At 38.3% G+C, this 12,965-nt stretch overlaps 2 protein-coding genes across 3 annotated transcripts in view; both read left to right on the forward strand.

Annotated features, from left to right (window-relative positions):
- LOC307195533 (A-kinase anchor protein 7 isoforms alpha and beta) overlaps nt 1-9,374 on the forward strand; it is a gene marked incomplete at its 3' end in the record, with an annotated part of 39,671 nt that extends 30,297 nt beyond the window's left edge. For both annotated transcript variants that reach the window (XM_079939668.1, XM_079939669.1), the window contains one exon: nt 9,178-9,374. In XM_079939668.1, the coding sequence (XP_079795794.1) occupies nt 9,178-9,374 (197 nt within the window). The remainder of the gene's footprint in view (nt 1-9,177) is intronic.
- Nucleotides 1-12,480, forward strand: part of LOC307195531 (A-kinase anchor protein 7-like) — a 143,234-nt gene extending 130,754 nt beyond the window's left edge. The window contains exon 8 of the mRNA XM_079939667.1: nt 10,058-12,480. Within this exon, the coding sequence (XP_079795793.1) occupies nt 10,058-10,263 (206 nt within the window). The 3' untranslated portion in view covers nt 10,264-12,480. The remainder of the gene's footprint in view (nt 1-10,057) is intronic.
- The last annotated feature ends 485 nt before the right edge of the window (nt 12,481-12,965 follow it).

The following is a 12,965-nucleotide window of genomic DNA, read 5'->3' on the forward strand; positions in this document are numbered from 1 at the left end:
AGGATTCCCTTTTATCCACTTCCTTTCCAACACTTGTTATCTCTTGGTTTTTTTGATAATAGCCATTCTGTCAGGTGTGAGGTGATATCTTATTGTGGTGTTGATTTGTAGTTCCCTGGTGATTAGTGATGTTGAGCATGTGTTCATGTACCTGTTTGGCCCATTTTTAACCAGATTGCCTGTCTTCTTGCTGTTGAGCTTTTAGAGTTCTTTGTACATTTTGGATAACAGTCCTTTATCAGATGTGTCTTTTGCAAATGTTTTCTCTGAGACTCTGGCTTGTCTTCTTATTCTCTTGGCATTGTCTTTCACAGAGGAGAAGGTTTTAATTTTAGTGAAGTTCAAATTATCAATTATTTCTTTCATGGATCATGCCTTTGGTGTTGTATCTAAAAAGTCACTGCCACCCCCAAGGTCATCTAGCTTTTCTCTTGTGTTTTCTTCTAGAGGTTTTATAATTTTGCTTTCTACATTTAGATCTGTGATCCATTGTGAGTTAATTTTTGTGAAGAGTTTCAGGTCTGTGTCTAGATTTATTTTTTTGCATGTGGATGTCCAGTTGTTCCAGCACCATTTGTTGAAGAGATTGTCTTTGCTCCATTGTATTGCTTCTGCTCATTTTTCAAAGATCACATTGATTACACTTGTCTGGGTCTATTTCTGGGCTCTCTGTTCTCTTTCACTGATGTTTTTGTCTGTTCTTTTGCCAATACCACACTGTCTTGATTACTGTAGCTTTATAGTTAGTCTTGAAGTTGGGTAGTGTGAGTCCTCTGCCTTTGTTGTTCTCCTGCAATATTGTGTTGGTTATAATGTTTATTTTTGCCTTTCCCTGTAAGCTTCAGAATCAGTTTGTTGATATTCACAAAATAATTTGCTGGGATTTTGATTGGGACAAATGAGAACTTTTAATGTGTTTGCACTCTTTCTCTCAGAGCTTACATGGCATTGTTATGAAGATTTTTTTGGTTCTCTTTTAAAAACTATTAATATGATTTATTCTTGTCAGGACAAATAGGCACCTAGATATTGGCATTGGGTGGAGGGTGGTAATGGTTTCTGGAGCCCTTCATGTGATATCAGTTAAGCAATTATTGGGTCAGCTCACACATAAAAACAGCTGACCCACATTAATATTGACCTTAAATTATCACAGTAGGTAGCACATATTCTTGCTACCACAAAGAAGGTCACTTATTTTCTTTTTTATAATCACAGATATAAATTTTATCTATGTGCTGGCTTGGTATCAGCGATCTCAGGTAATATAAATAAAAGCTGAATCTTGGGTACATACCGTGGATTAATTATGTTACAACTGTTACAGAGAGTAGAATTGCTTCCTTCAAATTTGTTGAAAAGTTTCTTAAGTCTGTTCTTTTAGGGACACTACTATGTTTGGTGGACTTGATAGCATTTCTCATTCCCTTTCTTTTATATTTTTAGTATTCTAAGAAATTGATTAAAAATTTTCGGGGGGGGGATTTCTAAAAAACAGTGTCAAAGAGAAAGATTAATCTGTCATTTCAAATAGGTATGATAGTAAGTAACCTTGGTAGACCAAGAAAGAATATTTTTGTCGAGAGGGTGCTGCATACACTGGGAATATTTTTTAACATAAAAAATACAGACATTTTATTTTTTTTTAACTTTTTATTTTGTACTGGGGTATAGCCGATTATCAATGTTGTGATAGTTTCAAGCGCACAGCAAAGCAACTCAGCCATACATATACATGTATCCATTCTCCCCCAAACTCCCCTCCCATCTAGGCTGCCACATAACACTGAGCAGAGTTCCCTGTGCTGTACAGTAGGTCCTTGCTGGTTATCCATCTTAAATATAGCAGTGTGTACTTGTCAATCCCAAACTCCCTAACTATCCCTTCCCCCAACCCTTCCTCCCTGGTAACCCCAAGTTCCTTCTCTAAGTGTCTATTTCTGTTTTGTAAATGAGTTCATTTGTATCATTTCGTTTTATATTCCGCACACTGGGAATATTTTTTGTGTGTACTTTTGTTGGAATATCGAATGATAAATCATGTACCTTGCGGTGACACATTGAACTGCCATTGTTAACTAGGCTTCAGGTAAAATGAATGCAGTCGTTTATCTTAGAGGTCACTGTGGGAGACAGATGCCTTTATTCAAGTAGTGGTCAAAAGAAAAATACTTTAATCTTAAAATGCCTCTTTCAAGTAAGCTGAATTAAGTCTACTGAAAGTGGGAACACAAAAAAATCTCATTGGAACGAAGATATACCTTTCTTGAATTGCTGCGTTCTAGCAGGCCTCTGTGACGAGCCTTCTAATAGGCTTTTCCCTGGGCCAACGTTGATAGTCTGAGGATGCCTTTGTGGAAATCATAGGTGGGGCAAGAATACAGGACAGATCTGGAAGATTCATTTATAAATTTATTTTTTGTTGATTGGTTAATTGGTTTGTTATTGTAGCTAGTTAATATTTGACCCATAGGCTGGATAGAGTTAAAGATGGTAATAATCTTGTTTTGAGCTTGGTTGTCTTGGTTAATAGTAAAAGCATAAACATGTGAAAGTCAGAAGGGAAAGTTAACTTTTTGTGGGAGGATTTTTGTGTTTTAAATTTCTTAATGTTTGAAGTAACGGGACACTTTATTGTGTACTGAGAGAAATCACTGAAGCACACACTTTCTGACCTGAGATGCTTCTTGGAGACTGAGTGAGGTTTAGACTCAAATCCAACCCTATTATCTTACTGGTGATGTATCAGTAATGTGACGAGTGATGTTATCTTAAAGCTGACTGGGGTCAGGAAGAGTTGCAAGAATGCAATCTCTGGCCTAGATGCAGAGCACAAATAGGGTGGCAGATGTAGAGAGTCGTTTCCAGTGTATTGAAGGGTACTTGAGAAGTATTTCTTCATGTGAAGTTTGATTTTCCCTCTTAAGTTTGAAGAGCCACTAAAAAATAGTTCCAGGTAACACATCTGGAGGTACATCTATACAGTATAAACACTGTGTTGTAAGATTAATAGAATTCTTTAAATACTAGGCAATATACGCATTCATTCTTACTAATAAAAATAGTTTTAACTTGCTCCCAAGTGTGGTATTAGTAATGAATTTCTTTATCTTTCTTTTAACAATATCTTAACATATTTAGTTTAGTAAATTCTGTATAGAGATCACTGAGTTGAAGCTTACTATCCAGGACTTTTGGTCATGGGTCTGGAGTACCATACTGTCACTTTTGAGGGGAGAGCAGTTGCTAAGGCCTCCCACTGTAGCGTGTCCAGATGGGCCTTTAAACCATCCCTCTTCTGCTTGGATGTTGCTAGGAATGATGGTTATAAGCATAATTGGCCTCGGACATGTGTTAAGGAGAAGTGGTGGGACTCAGAAGGAGGGTTAGGAGCCAGTTCTCACCCTTGGCGTATATGCTTTTGTATTCCAATCCCTGTTACATGGGACGTTAGAAAATAATGTCCATCTTCCAGTTCACACCCTTTGTGTCTGCCTGTCCCAGACCTGAGGTCGTAAGTGTGGCATTGGGCTTTTGGCTTCTGGAGGTCATGGGTGGTATTCCAAAACTGAGCTGAGGTTTAATGTGTGAGCGTTCTAATTACTTCTTTTTTTTCAGCTTTATTGAGATATAATTGACATATAACATTATATAAATTTAAGGTGTACAGTGGTGATGATTTGATACATTTATATATTGTGAACTGTTTGCTATATTAAGATTAGTTAACATACCCTTCACTTCACATAATTATAATTTTGTTGCTATGCTGAGAACTTTAAAGCTTCACTCTCATAGCAACTTTCAAGTATAGGATCCAGTATTGTTAACTAGTCACCATGCTGTACATTAGAGCCCCAGAACTTATTCACCTTATATCTGAAAGTGTGTTCCCTTTGACCAACATATTTTCCAAGCCTATCCCCCTCAGTTCCTAGCAACCTCCATTCTCCTTTTTCTGTAAGTTCAGTGTTTTTAGATTCCATATGTAAGTGATATCATACAGTACCTGTCTTTTTCTGACTTATTTCACTTAGCATAATGCCCTCAAGGTTTATCCATGTCACAAATGGCAGGATTTCTTTCTTTTTAATGGCTGAATAATATTTCATTGTATATATATACACCACATTTTCTTTATCCATTCAACCATTGATGGACACTTAGGTTGTTTCCATGTCTTGGCTATTGTGAAATATGTTGTAGTGAACATGGGAGCACAGATATCTCTTTGAGATAGTGATTTCATCTTCTTCAGATATATGCCCGGAAGTGGGATTGCTGGATCGCATGGTAATTGTATTTTTAATTTTTTTGAGGAATCGTCATACTGTTTTCCATAGTGACTGCACCAATTTACATTCCTACCAATAGTGCACAAGGGTTCCCTTTTCTCTACATCCTCACCAGCATTTGTTATTTCTTGTTTTTTTTCCATAATAGCCATTCTAACGTGTGAATGTGTGGTTTTGATTTGCATTGTGGTTTTGATTTGCATTCCCTGATGATGAGTGATTTGAACACCTTTCCATGTACTTGTTGGCCATTTGCATGTCTTCTTTGGAAAATGTTTATTCAAGTTCTCTGCCCATTTTTAAATAGGATTTTTTGTGTTTTTGCTATTGAGTTGTATGAGTTCCTTATATATTTTGAATATGAACCCTTTATCGGATATGTGATTTGCAAATATTTTTTCCTATTCTGTAGGTTGCCTTTTCATTTCGTCGATTGCTTCTTTTGCTGTGCAGAAGCTTTTTAGTTTGATGTAGTCCCACTTGTTGATTTTTTTTTTTTTTTTTTTTTTTTGCGGTACGCGGACCTCTCACTGTTGTGGCCTCTCCCATTGCGGAGCACAGGCTCCGGACGCGCAGGCTCAGTGGCCATGGCTCACGGGCCCAGCCACTCCGCGGCATGTGGGATCTTCCCAGACTGGGGCACGAACCCGTGTCCCCTGCATTGGCAGGCGGACTCTCAACCACTGCGCCACCAGGGAAGCCCCCACTTGTTGATTTTTACTTCTTTTGCTTGTTGTTTTGGTGTCATATCCAAAAAAGGCATTGCCAAGACCAAAGTCAAGGAACTTTTCTCCTCTCCTGTGTTTTCTTCTAGGAATGTTATAGTTTCAGGCTTTAAGTCCTTAATTCATTTCAAGGTAACGTTTGTGAGTGGTGTAAGATAAGGGTCAAATTTCATCCTTTTGAATGTGGATATGCAGTTTTCCCAGCACTACTTATTGAAAAGACTGTCCTTTCCCCATTATGTATTCTTGGCTCCACTGCCAAATATTAGTTGACCATACACGTGTGAGTTTATTTCTGTGCTCGTGATTCTGCTCCATGGCCTGTTATATGTCTTTTTTTATACCAGTACCATATTGTTTTGAAATCAGGAATTGTGATGCTTCCAGCTTTGTTCTTTCTCATCATTGCTTTGGCTTTTGGGGGTCTTTTGTGGTTCCACATGAATTTTAGGGTTTTTTGTCTATTTCTGTGAATAAATGCCATTGTAATTTTGATAGGGATTGCATTGAATCTACAGATGGCTTTCAATAGTATGGACATTTTAATGATACTAACTCTTCCAGTCCATGAACATGGGGTGTTTTTCCATTTATTTGTGTCTTCAGTTTCTTTCATCAGAATCTTATAGTTTTCAGTATATAGATATTTCACTTCCTTGGTTAAATTTATTCCTAAGTATTTTATTGTTTCTGATACTATTTTAAATGGAATTATTTTTAAAATTTCTTTTTCAGATGGTTCATTGTTACTGTATAGAAATGCAACTGAGTTTTGTATGTTGATTTTGTATCTTGAAACTTTACTGAATTCATTTATTAGGTCTTAACAGTTTTTTTGGGTGGAGTCTTTAGGATTTTCTGTACACAAGATCATGTTATCAGCAAACAGAGACAATTGTACTTCTTCCTTTCTGATTTGGGTGCCTTTTTTTTCTTATTCTTGCCTGATTGCTCTTGCCAGGGCTTCCATTACTATGTGGAATAAGAGTGGTGAGGGTGGGCACCCTTGCCTTGTTTCTGATTTTAGAGGGAAAGCTTTCAGCCTTTCACCTTTGAGTGTGTTAGCTGTGGGTGTGTCATATATGGCCTTTATTGTGTTGAGATATGTTCCTTCCGTACCCAATTTGTTGAGAGTTTTTATTACGAAGGGATGCTGAATTGTGTCAGATGTCTTTTCTACATATATTGAAATGATCATATGATTTTTATCCTTTATTTTGTTAATATGGTGTATCACATTGATTTATTTGCATATGTTGAACCATTTTTATATCCCAGGGATAAATATCCCTTGATTGTGGTGTATGATCCTTTTAATGTGCTGTTGAATTTGGTTTGCTAGTATTCTGTTGAGGTTTTTGCATCTAAATTTATGAGGGTATTGGCCTGGGTTTTTTTTGTTTTTTTGTTTTTTTTTTCTTATAGTATCCTTACCTGGCTTTGATATCAGGGTAATTCTGACCTCATAAAATGAGTGTGGGAGTGTTACCATGTTTTTGTTTTTGTTTTGGTGTTTTGTTTTTCTTTTTTTTTTGGCAGAGCTTGAGAAGAATTGGCATTAATTCTTCTTTATTTATTATTATTATTTTTTGCCATTTTACGGTTTTATTAACACAAAACGTGCACACGAGCTGTCTATTCATTTTCTTCGCTGCGCAGCCTGGCGTTGGGCTTGGTGACTCTGATGGCCAGCTGGACTGCTCTCTCCACAGTGGCTTTGCGGTTCTTGGAGGAGATGTTGTGTGCAGTCTCAGCACAGTAAGATTTATTGCACATCAGCAGTTGGTCAAATTCACCCATAAAGCCATACTATCCTGAGCTTTTATTTGTTGGAGGTTTTTGATTACTGATTTAATCTTAAATTTGTCATTGGTCTGTTCAGATTGTCTGTTTCTTCATGATTCATACGTGAAGGTTGTACGTTTCTAGGAATTTATCCATTTCTTCTGGGTTGTCTGATTAATGACCTGTAATTGTTCACAGTAGTCTCTTATGATATTTATTTCTGTGGTATCAGTTGTAATGTCTCCTCTTTCTTTATAATTTTGTTTGAGTTCTCTCTTTATCTTGGAAGTCTAGCTAAACATCTGTTGTTTTTGTTTTATCTTTTCAAAAACACAACCCTTATTTTCATTGATCTTTTCTACTGTTTTTCTATTTCATTTATTTCTGCTCTGATTTTTATGTCCTTCCGTCTGCTAACTTTGGGCTTAGTTCTTATATTTTAGTTTCTTGAGATGTCAAATTAGGTTTTTTTTTAAGAGTTATTTATTATTAATTTATTTTTGGCTGTGTTGGGTCTTAGTTGTGGCACGCGGGATCTTTGTTGAGGCATGCAGGATCTTTCGTTGTGGCACGTGGGCTCTTCGCTGTGGCCTGTGGCCTTCTCTTTAGTTGTGGTGTGCAGGTTTTCTCTTCTCTAGTTGTGGCACACAGGCTCCAGGGTGCGTGGGCTCTGTAGTTGTGGCGTGTGTGTTCCAGAATGCTTGGGCTCTGTAGTGTGCAGCACACAGGCTCTCTAGTTGAGGCACGCAAGCTCAGCAGTGTGGCGCGTGGGCTAGTTGCCCCGTGGCATGTGGGATCTTAGTTCCCTGACCAGCGATCTAACCCACGTCCCCTGCATTGAAAGGCAGATTCTTTACCACTGGGCCACCAGGGAAGTCCCAAGTCCGGGTTGTTTACTTGAGCTCATCCTTTTCTCTTAGTGCAGGCATTTATTGCTATAAACTTCCCTTTTAGCACTACTTTTGCTGGATCATAAGCTTTGGTATGTTGTGTTCCCATTTTTGTTTGTTTCAAGATATATGTTTTTAATTTCCCTTTTGATTTCATCTTTGACTCATTGGTTGTTCATGAGTGTTTGTTTAATTTCTATATGTTTGTGAATTTTCCGGTTTTCCTCTTGTTATTGATGTCTGGTTTCATACCATTGTGGTCAGAAAAAGATACTTGGTATGATTTCAATTTTTAAAAATTTGCTAAGACTTGTTTTGTGACCTAATATATAATCTATCCTGGAAAATGTTCCATACGTGCTTGAGAAGAATGTGTATTCTGGTGCTGTTGGATGGAATGTTCTTTATATGTCTCTTAGGTCCATTTGGCCTCAAATATAGTTCAAATCCAATGTTTTCTTATTGATCTTCTGTCTGGATGATCTATCCATTGTTGAAAGTAGAGTATTAAAATCCCGTACTATTACTGTAATGCTATCACTCCCTTGAGATCTGTTAGCATTTACTTAATATATTTAGGTGCCCAGATGTCTTTGCTTCCAGTCATCTGCCTTCCTGGATCCGTAGCTCAGTGGAAGGAGATGAAGGACTGACTGGGCATGAGAGATGAGCCCCTTAGTTTTTTTTCCTCAGTTAAGGGAGACAAGAAAGAGAATGAGTGGGAAATGTGCAGCATATGAACAGATGGCAACCACCCCTTTTACAGAAAAATGAAAGGATAATTTAACCTTGATCATCACTAGCAGGGAAGCAAAATGGCCATAAAATACTAATATCTAGGAATTTACTGTCATAATCCTAACTCTTCCTCGAAGAGTTTCCTATTTCTTAAATTGCAGTGATAGCTCTGAAATTAAAAGGAATATTAGTTTTAGAAGCTTATTTTAACCATTTCCTAGCAGTAGTAATTGCTTTTGTCTTCATGGGAGGGCTGAGACTTTAACAACGATCCAGGCCAAGGGTTATAAAATTGCTGATCTATGTGGCTAGTTGATTAGGAAATCTCAGTTACCTGACGTTTGGTAGTGGTGAAGTAGAAGCAAATACATCTTGTTGGTGATTTCACATGTCTGAGGCTCCAGGTGGTGGGTATGTGGACTTTAGTAGTAGTAATCACTTTTGGACGAGAGAAAAACAAAAATCTCATGTAGAAATGGGGAACTTCCAGCATTGCTAGGTAGAATATTTTAAGATTGGGGCTAATGAACTGCTTTTCAACCTGAAGTCTTCAGGAACAGGCAGTCTCCTGCTTCTGCAAATACCAAATGAAAAGCCAAACCAGTATTCTTGGATTTATAGATCCAGTTTACCAGACTGAAGGACACTTGCTCTTTGTAACTAACTGAACTAGCCGGCCCCTGCATGCTGAGTTTCTGTGGCAATATGATCTCAGTGACCTGTCTTCTCTATTGTGGAATGTAGGTGATAAGAATGGAGGTGAGCCCGATGATGCTGAACTGGTAAGGCTCAGTAAGAGGCTGGTGGAGAATGCGGTGCTCAAGGCTGTCCAGCAGTATCTGGAAGAAACACAGAACAAAAACAAGCCAGGGGATGGGAGCTCTGTGAAAACTGAAGAGGCTGATAGGAATGGCACTGACAGTGACAACAACAGGAAATGAGACCCGAAGGCAGGCAGGCCCCCGCCGCTCCGTGAGAAGCATCCCTGCTCCCCTCTGCCGGGTCAATGGACTAATTTGCATTGTGCTATTTAAGTGTCTCTTGTCCAATCTGTGGAGATTGCCTAATACTTTCATGATCGATGTGTTTGCATTCCTGAAACACAGCAGAAGAGAAATGGAGTGCTGGGACTATCAGAGGAAATTAATTCATGAAGGAAGAATGGCCCAGGTTTTACGTGCCCTCAGCCGAGGCTCTGGGAGAGAGTATTTTGCGTGATGCCTCGTGGACTCAAAGGCCATGGAAGGGGCCTTGCCGTAAACGGAATACCACCATTTATATTGCTTAGCAGGGCATCTGACTACTTTATCTGAGGCCAGAACACACACAGAGCTAGCAAGTGCTATGATTAAAATGATCACTGTTGAAATTATTATCCATGTAGCTAGTCCATAATGTTCCATGTTTGTCCTATGTGTGCTGTCGCTATGCAGTGATCTTTATTTACAGTAGGTTTGTTTCACGTAAATGATATATTTTTGGTGAAATGCAACCTTTTCTATAAAATGTGGGCAGCATTTTAAAGGTTTCTTTTTAACTCTCTTTTGATAAGTCAGTGTACCATATTTAATGTTTTTCATTGGCATTTGTATGTAAAATGTATCATATAATTTTTTTTCCATAGGCCAGAAACCTATTGGAATCCGGGACTTAATTAATGAAGCTTTGCGTCGAGAGAGGATGGGTCTGCAGTCCAAAGTGAAACAGATAAAGGAACTTTTATTAAAGCCTGAGACTCAGGCCAAAATTAGGAGGGAGCTTTTTGAAGGAAGAGTCATTAACAACAGTAATGAAGGAAATGATGTTGATTTCAGCGCAATTTTGACGTAAGCTCTACATTGCTATCATGGTACCAGAGTTTATGAAATCTTTTCAGCTCATTAAATAGCTCTTTGGTAAATACCACAGAAGTGTTCTGATAGAGTCTGCACAACAGCAAACCAACATTGGTAAGGAGTTAACAGTTTCTTACCAAAGAAAACTGATTCTGCACTGTTATTTTTAAGCTAGACTTGTGTTTTAGAATGTTTATCTCTATAATACCGAGGTTCATTTTATAGAAAGGACTTCTTAATTAGCCATTGTGAGATGTTCGTTGGGTCCTCACAAATAAATTATACAGACTGTGGAAAATCATTTACAGACAAAAAGAAAAAACAGTATTTTAAGGGTAAGTTGTCTCCTGTTGACATGATTTTTGTTGTTAAATCAAAAGAAGCATTGTTCACATGTATCTATGCCTATTGTTACTTTTAATGAGACTTTGAATGTTTATTGATCACTAGTACTTGAATGAACATTTATAAATGTAATTATTGCAGTCACTGGTTAAGAATGTTTTATAATGTCCGTATGTATTACTTTTCAGTGATCAAAATGTAATTTGCTTTTTTTGTTTTTTGTTTTTTTTTTGTGGTACGCGGGCCTCTCACTGTTGTGGCCTCTCCCGTTGCGGAGCACAGGCTCCGGACGCGCAGGCTCAGCGGCCATGGCTCACGAGCCTAGCTGCTCCGTGGCATGTGGGATCTTCCCAGACCGGGGCATGAACCCATGTCCCCTGCATCAGCAGGCGGACTCTCAACCACTGCGCCACCAGCGAAGCCCTGCTTTTTCATTTCTTAATGAATGTTTGGGATTTTTATTTTCTACTTTTCTGAAGATAAGCCCCCGGTCTTACTGTATCCCTCATAATCTGAATTTGTTTGCACTGGTTCATTTTTAAAGAAAATTCTTGAAAAGTTTCCCTCCCATACGATAATCACTAGTAACAGCTTTTTCTGTAGTCAGTGTAAAATTGCTGCTACTAAGAGATTATGATGGAGGGGGAATTATTAGAGATCAAATATGTAATCATTTTAAAGATAAAATCCAGTTTACTCATGGATTTTAGCTATTTTTTCATGGGGTAAATTATACTACATTTATTTATAAGTGAGTTTATGCATTTTCATGCCCGTTAATAAATGTATTGTTTTCCCTTGTTGCCTTTCTTCATTTTTTTTTTCCTCACTCTTAGAAGCTGTTGGATCTCTGTGAATATAGTGAAGTCAGAAACAGGCGCTCTGATAGTTTAGTGTTTCTTAACTTTTACGTTTTTGTCCTTCATGCTAAGATAGCACAGCTGGGAGAGCACCTTTAACCTGAGACTTTTAAAGCTCTTCAAATCAGTCAGCTTCACAGAGAATTAACAACAGAACATTGAAGGCAAAGAAAATCTCAGTAGCATCTCATCAACTGCTAACAGTGGGTCACTGAAGTGATATCAGTAGCAGAGATGAAGAGAGAGGGTCCATCCAGATACAAAGACCTGGGAGCTGCTTACCAGGAGTCCCTCCTGGGGGCGGAGGGCTTTACTGTTTGTAGCCGGCTTCCTTAAGTCAACCCTCGAAGTGGGAAGCAAAGATATTTGGGGGCTTGCCTTGTCTTTTAAGTGAGGAAACAGTCATAAGGAGATCAAGTGCCGTTTCCAAGGCCATTCTGCTGCTAGGGCACAGGACCTGAACTGCAACCCAGGGCTCCTCCCAGAACCTAAGTTAATAATATTTCAGGAAAAATAGCACTTCTTAACATACACCTATAAACCTCTTTATCCTCAAGGAGCTACTCCAACCCTTCCCAACAATTTGAAAGGCTTAAAAAAGTATCCTTTTTGCAATCTGAGGTTACATGCCCTCCTGTTCTTTTATTTAAGAATCATACCTCCCATCTGTGAAGTACCTGGCTGTGAGCGAGGTGATTTTGGCACATTATTACATTTCTTCCCTTCAGTGAACTTGTTAGGAAGTTACTGGTTCTCTTTTACAGATTAGGAAACTAGGAAACTGGGGCTCTAAATGGTTAAATGGGTATTTATAAAGCTAATAAAAGGTAGGGCTAAATTTAAACTTGGGTCTATTCTAGTTCAAAACCATGCTCTTTCCACAATGCGGCAGTTCCTCTCTCCACCGAGTACAAATCATTACACAAGTTAAGGATGTGGAACAAAGGGAAAGTCACTTTCTTTTGACCAGACCAGCTCCCTTGCAGCCCTGAAGTTCTATGAACATAGGAGAGTGGTCAGCTGATATGATGGAACTGGGAAAAAAAAAACCCAGATATTTAATTTAGGGATTAAAGATTCCAGTTTTGATCAGTGAAATCTTCATTTAAGCAGGTTTACAAAGACAATGGAAAGTGTACAGTAAGATAGATCTTCCTCTTGTTTCCATTTAAAAAATCTAATTAAGACATTAATTTGCAAAAATCAAAGTTTGGAATCGGAAATAATATGAAATGACTTTTTCCTCATTAGTCAAAGTCATAGAAGAATTGCTTGTTGGGTCACATAGATATACTGTGTTGTCCTAAATTGGTATAGTATGTTATGTAGGCTAGTCTCTGAGAGGGAGGCTGCGTGGTTGGTGAAAGAGCATTGGTTTGGTCCAGTGGGTGGACCTGGGCCCACCACTGACGATGATTCTGAACAAACCGATTCACTTTTTTGTATTGAAACAGTGTGGTGCCAGGTGATCTCCAAGGACCCTAGACTCTTT

Source organism: Stenella coeruleoalba, assembly GCF_951394435.1.
Source record: "Stenella coeruleoalba genome assembly, chromosome: 12".
Lineage (NCBI taxonomy): Eukaryota > Metazoa > Chordata > Mammalia > Artiodactyla > Delphinidae > Stenella > Stenella coeruleoalba.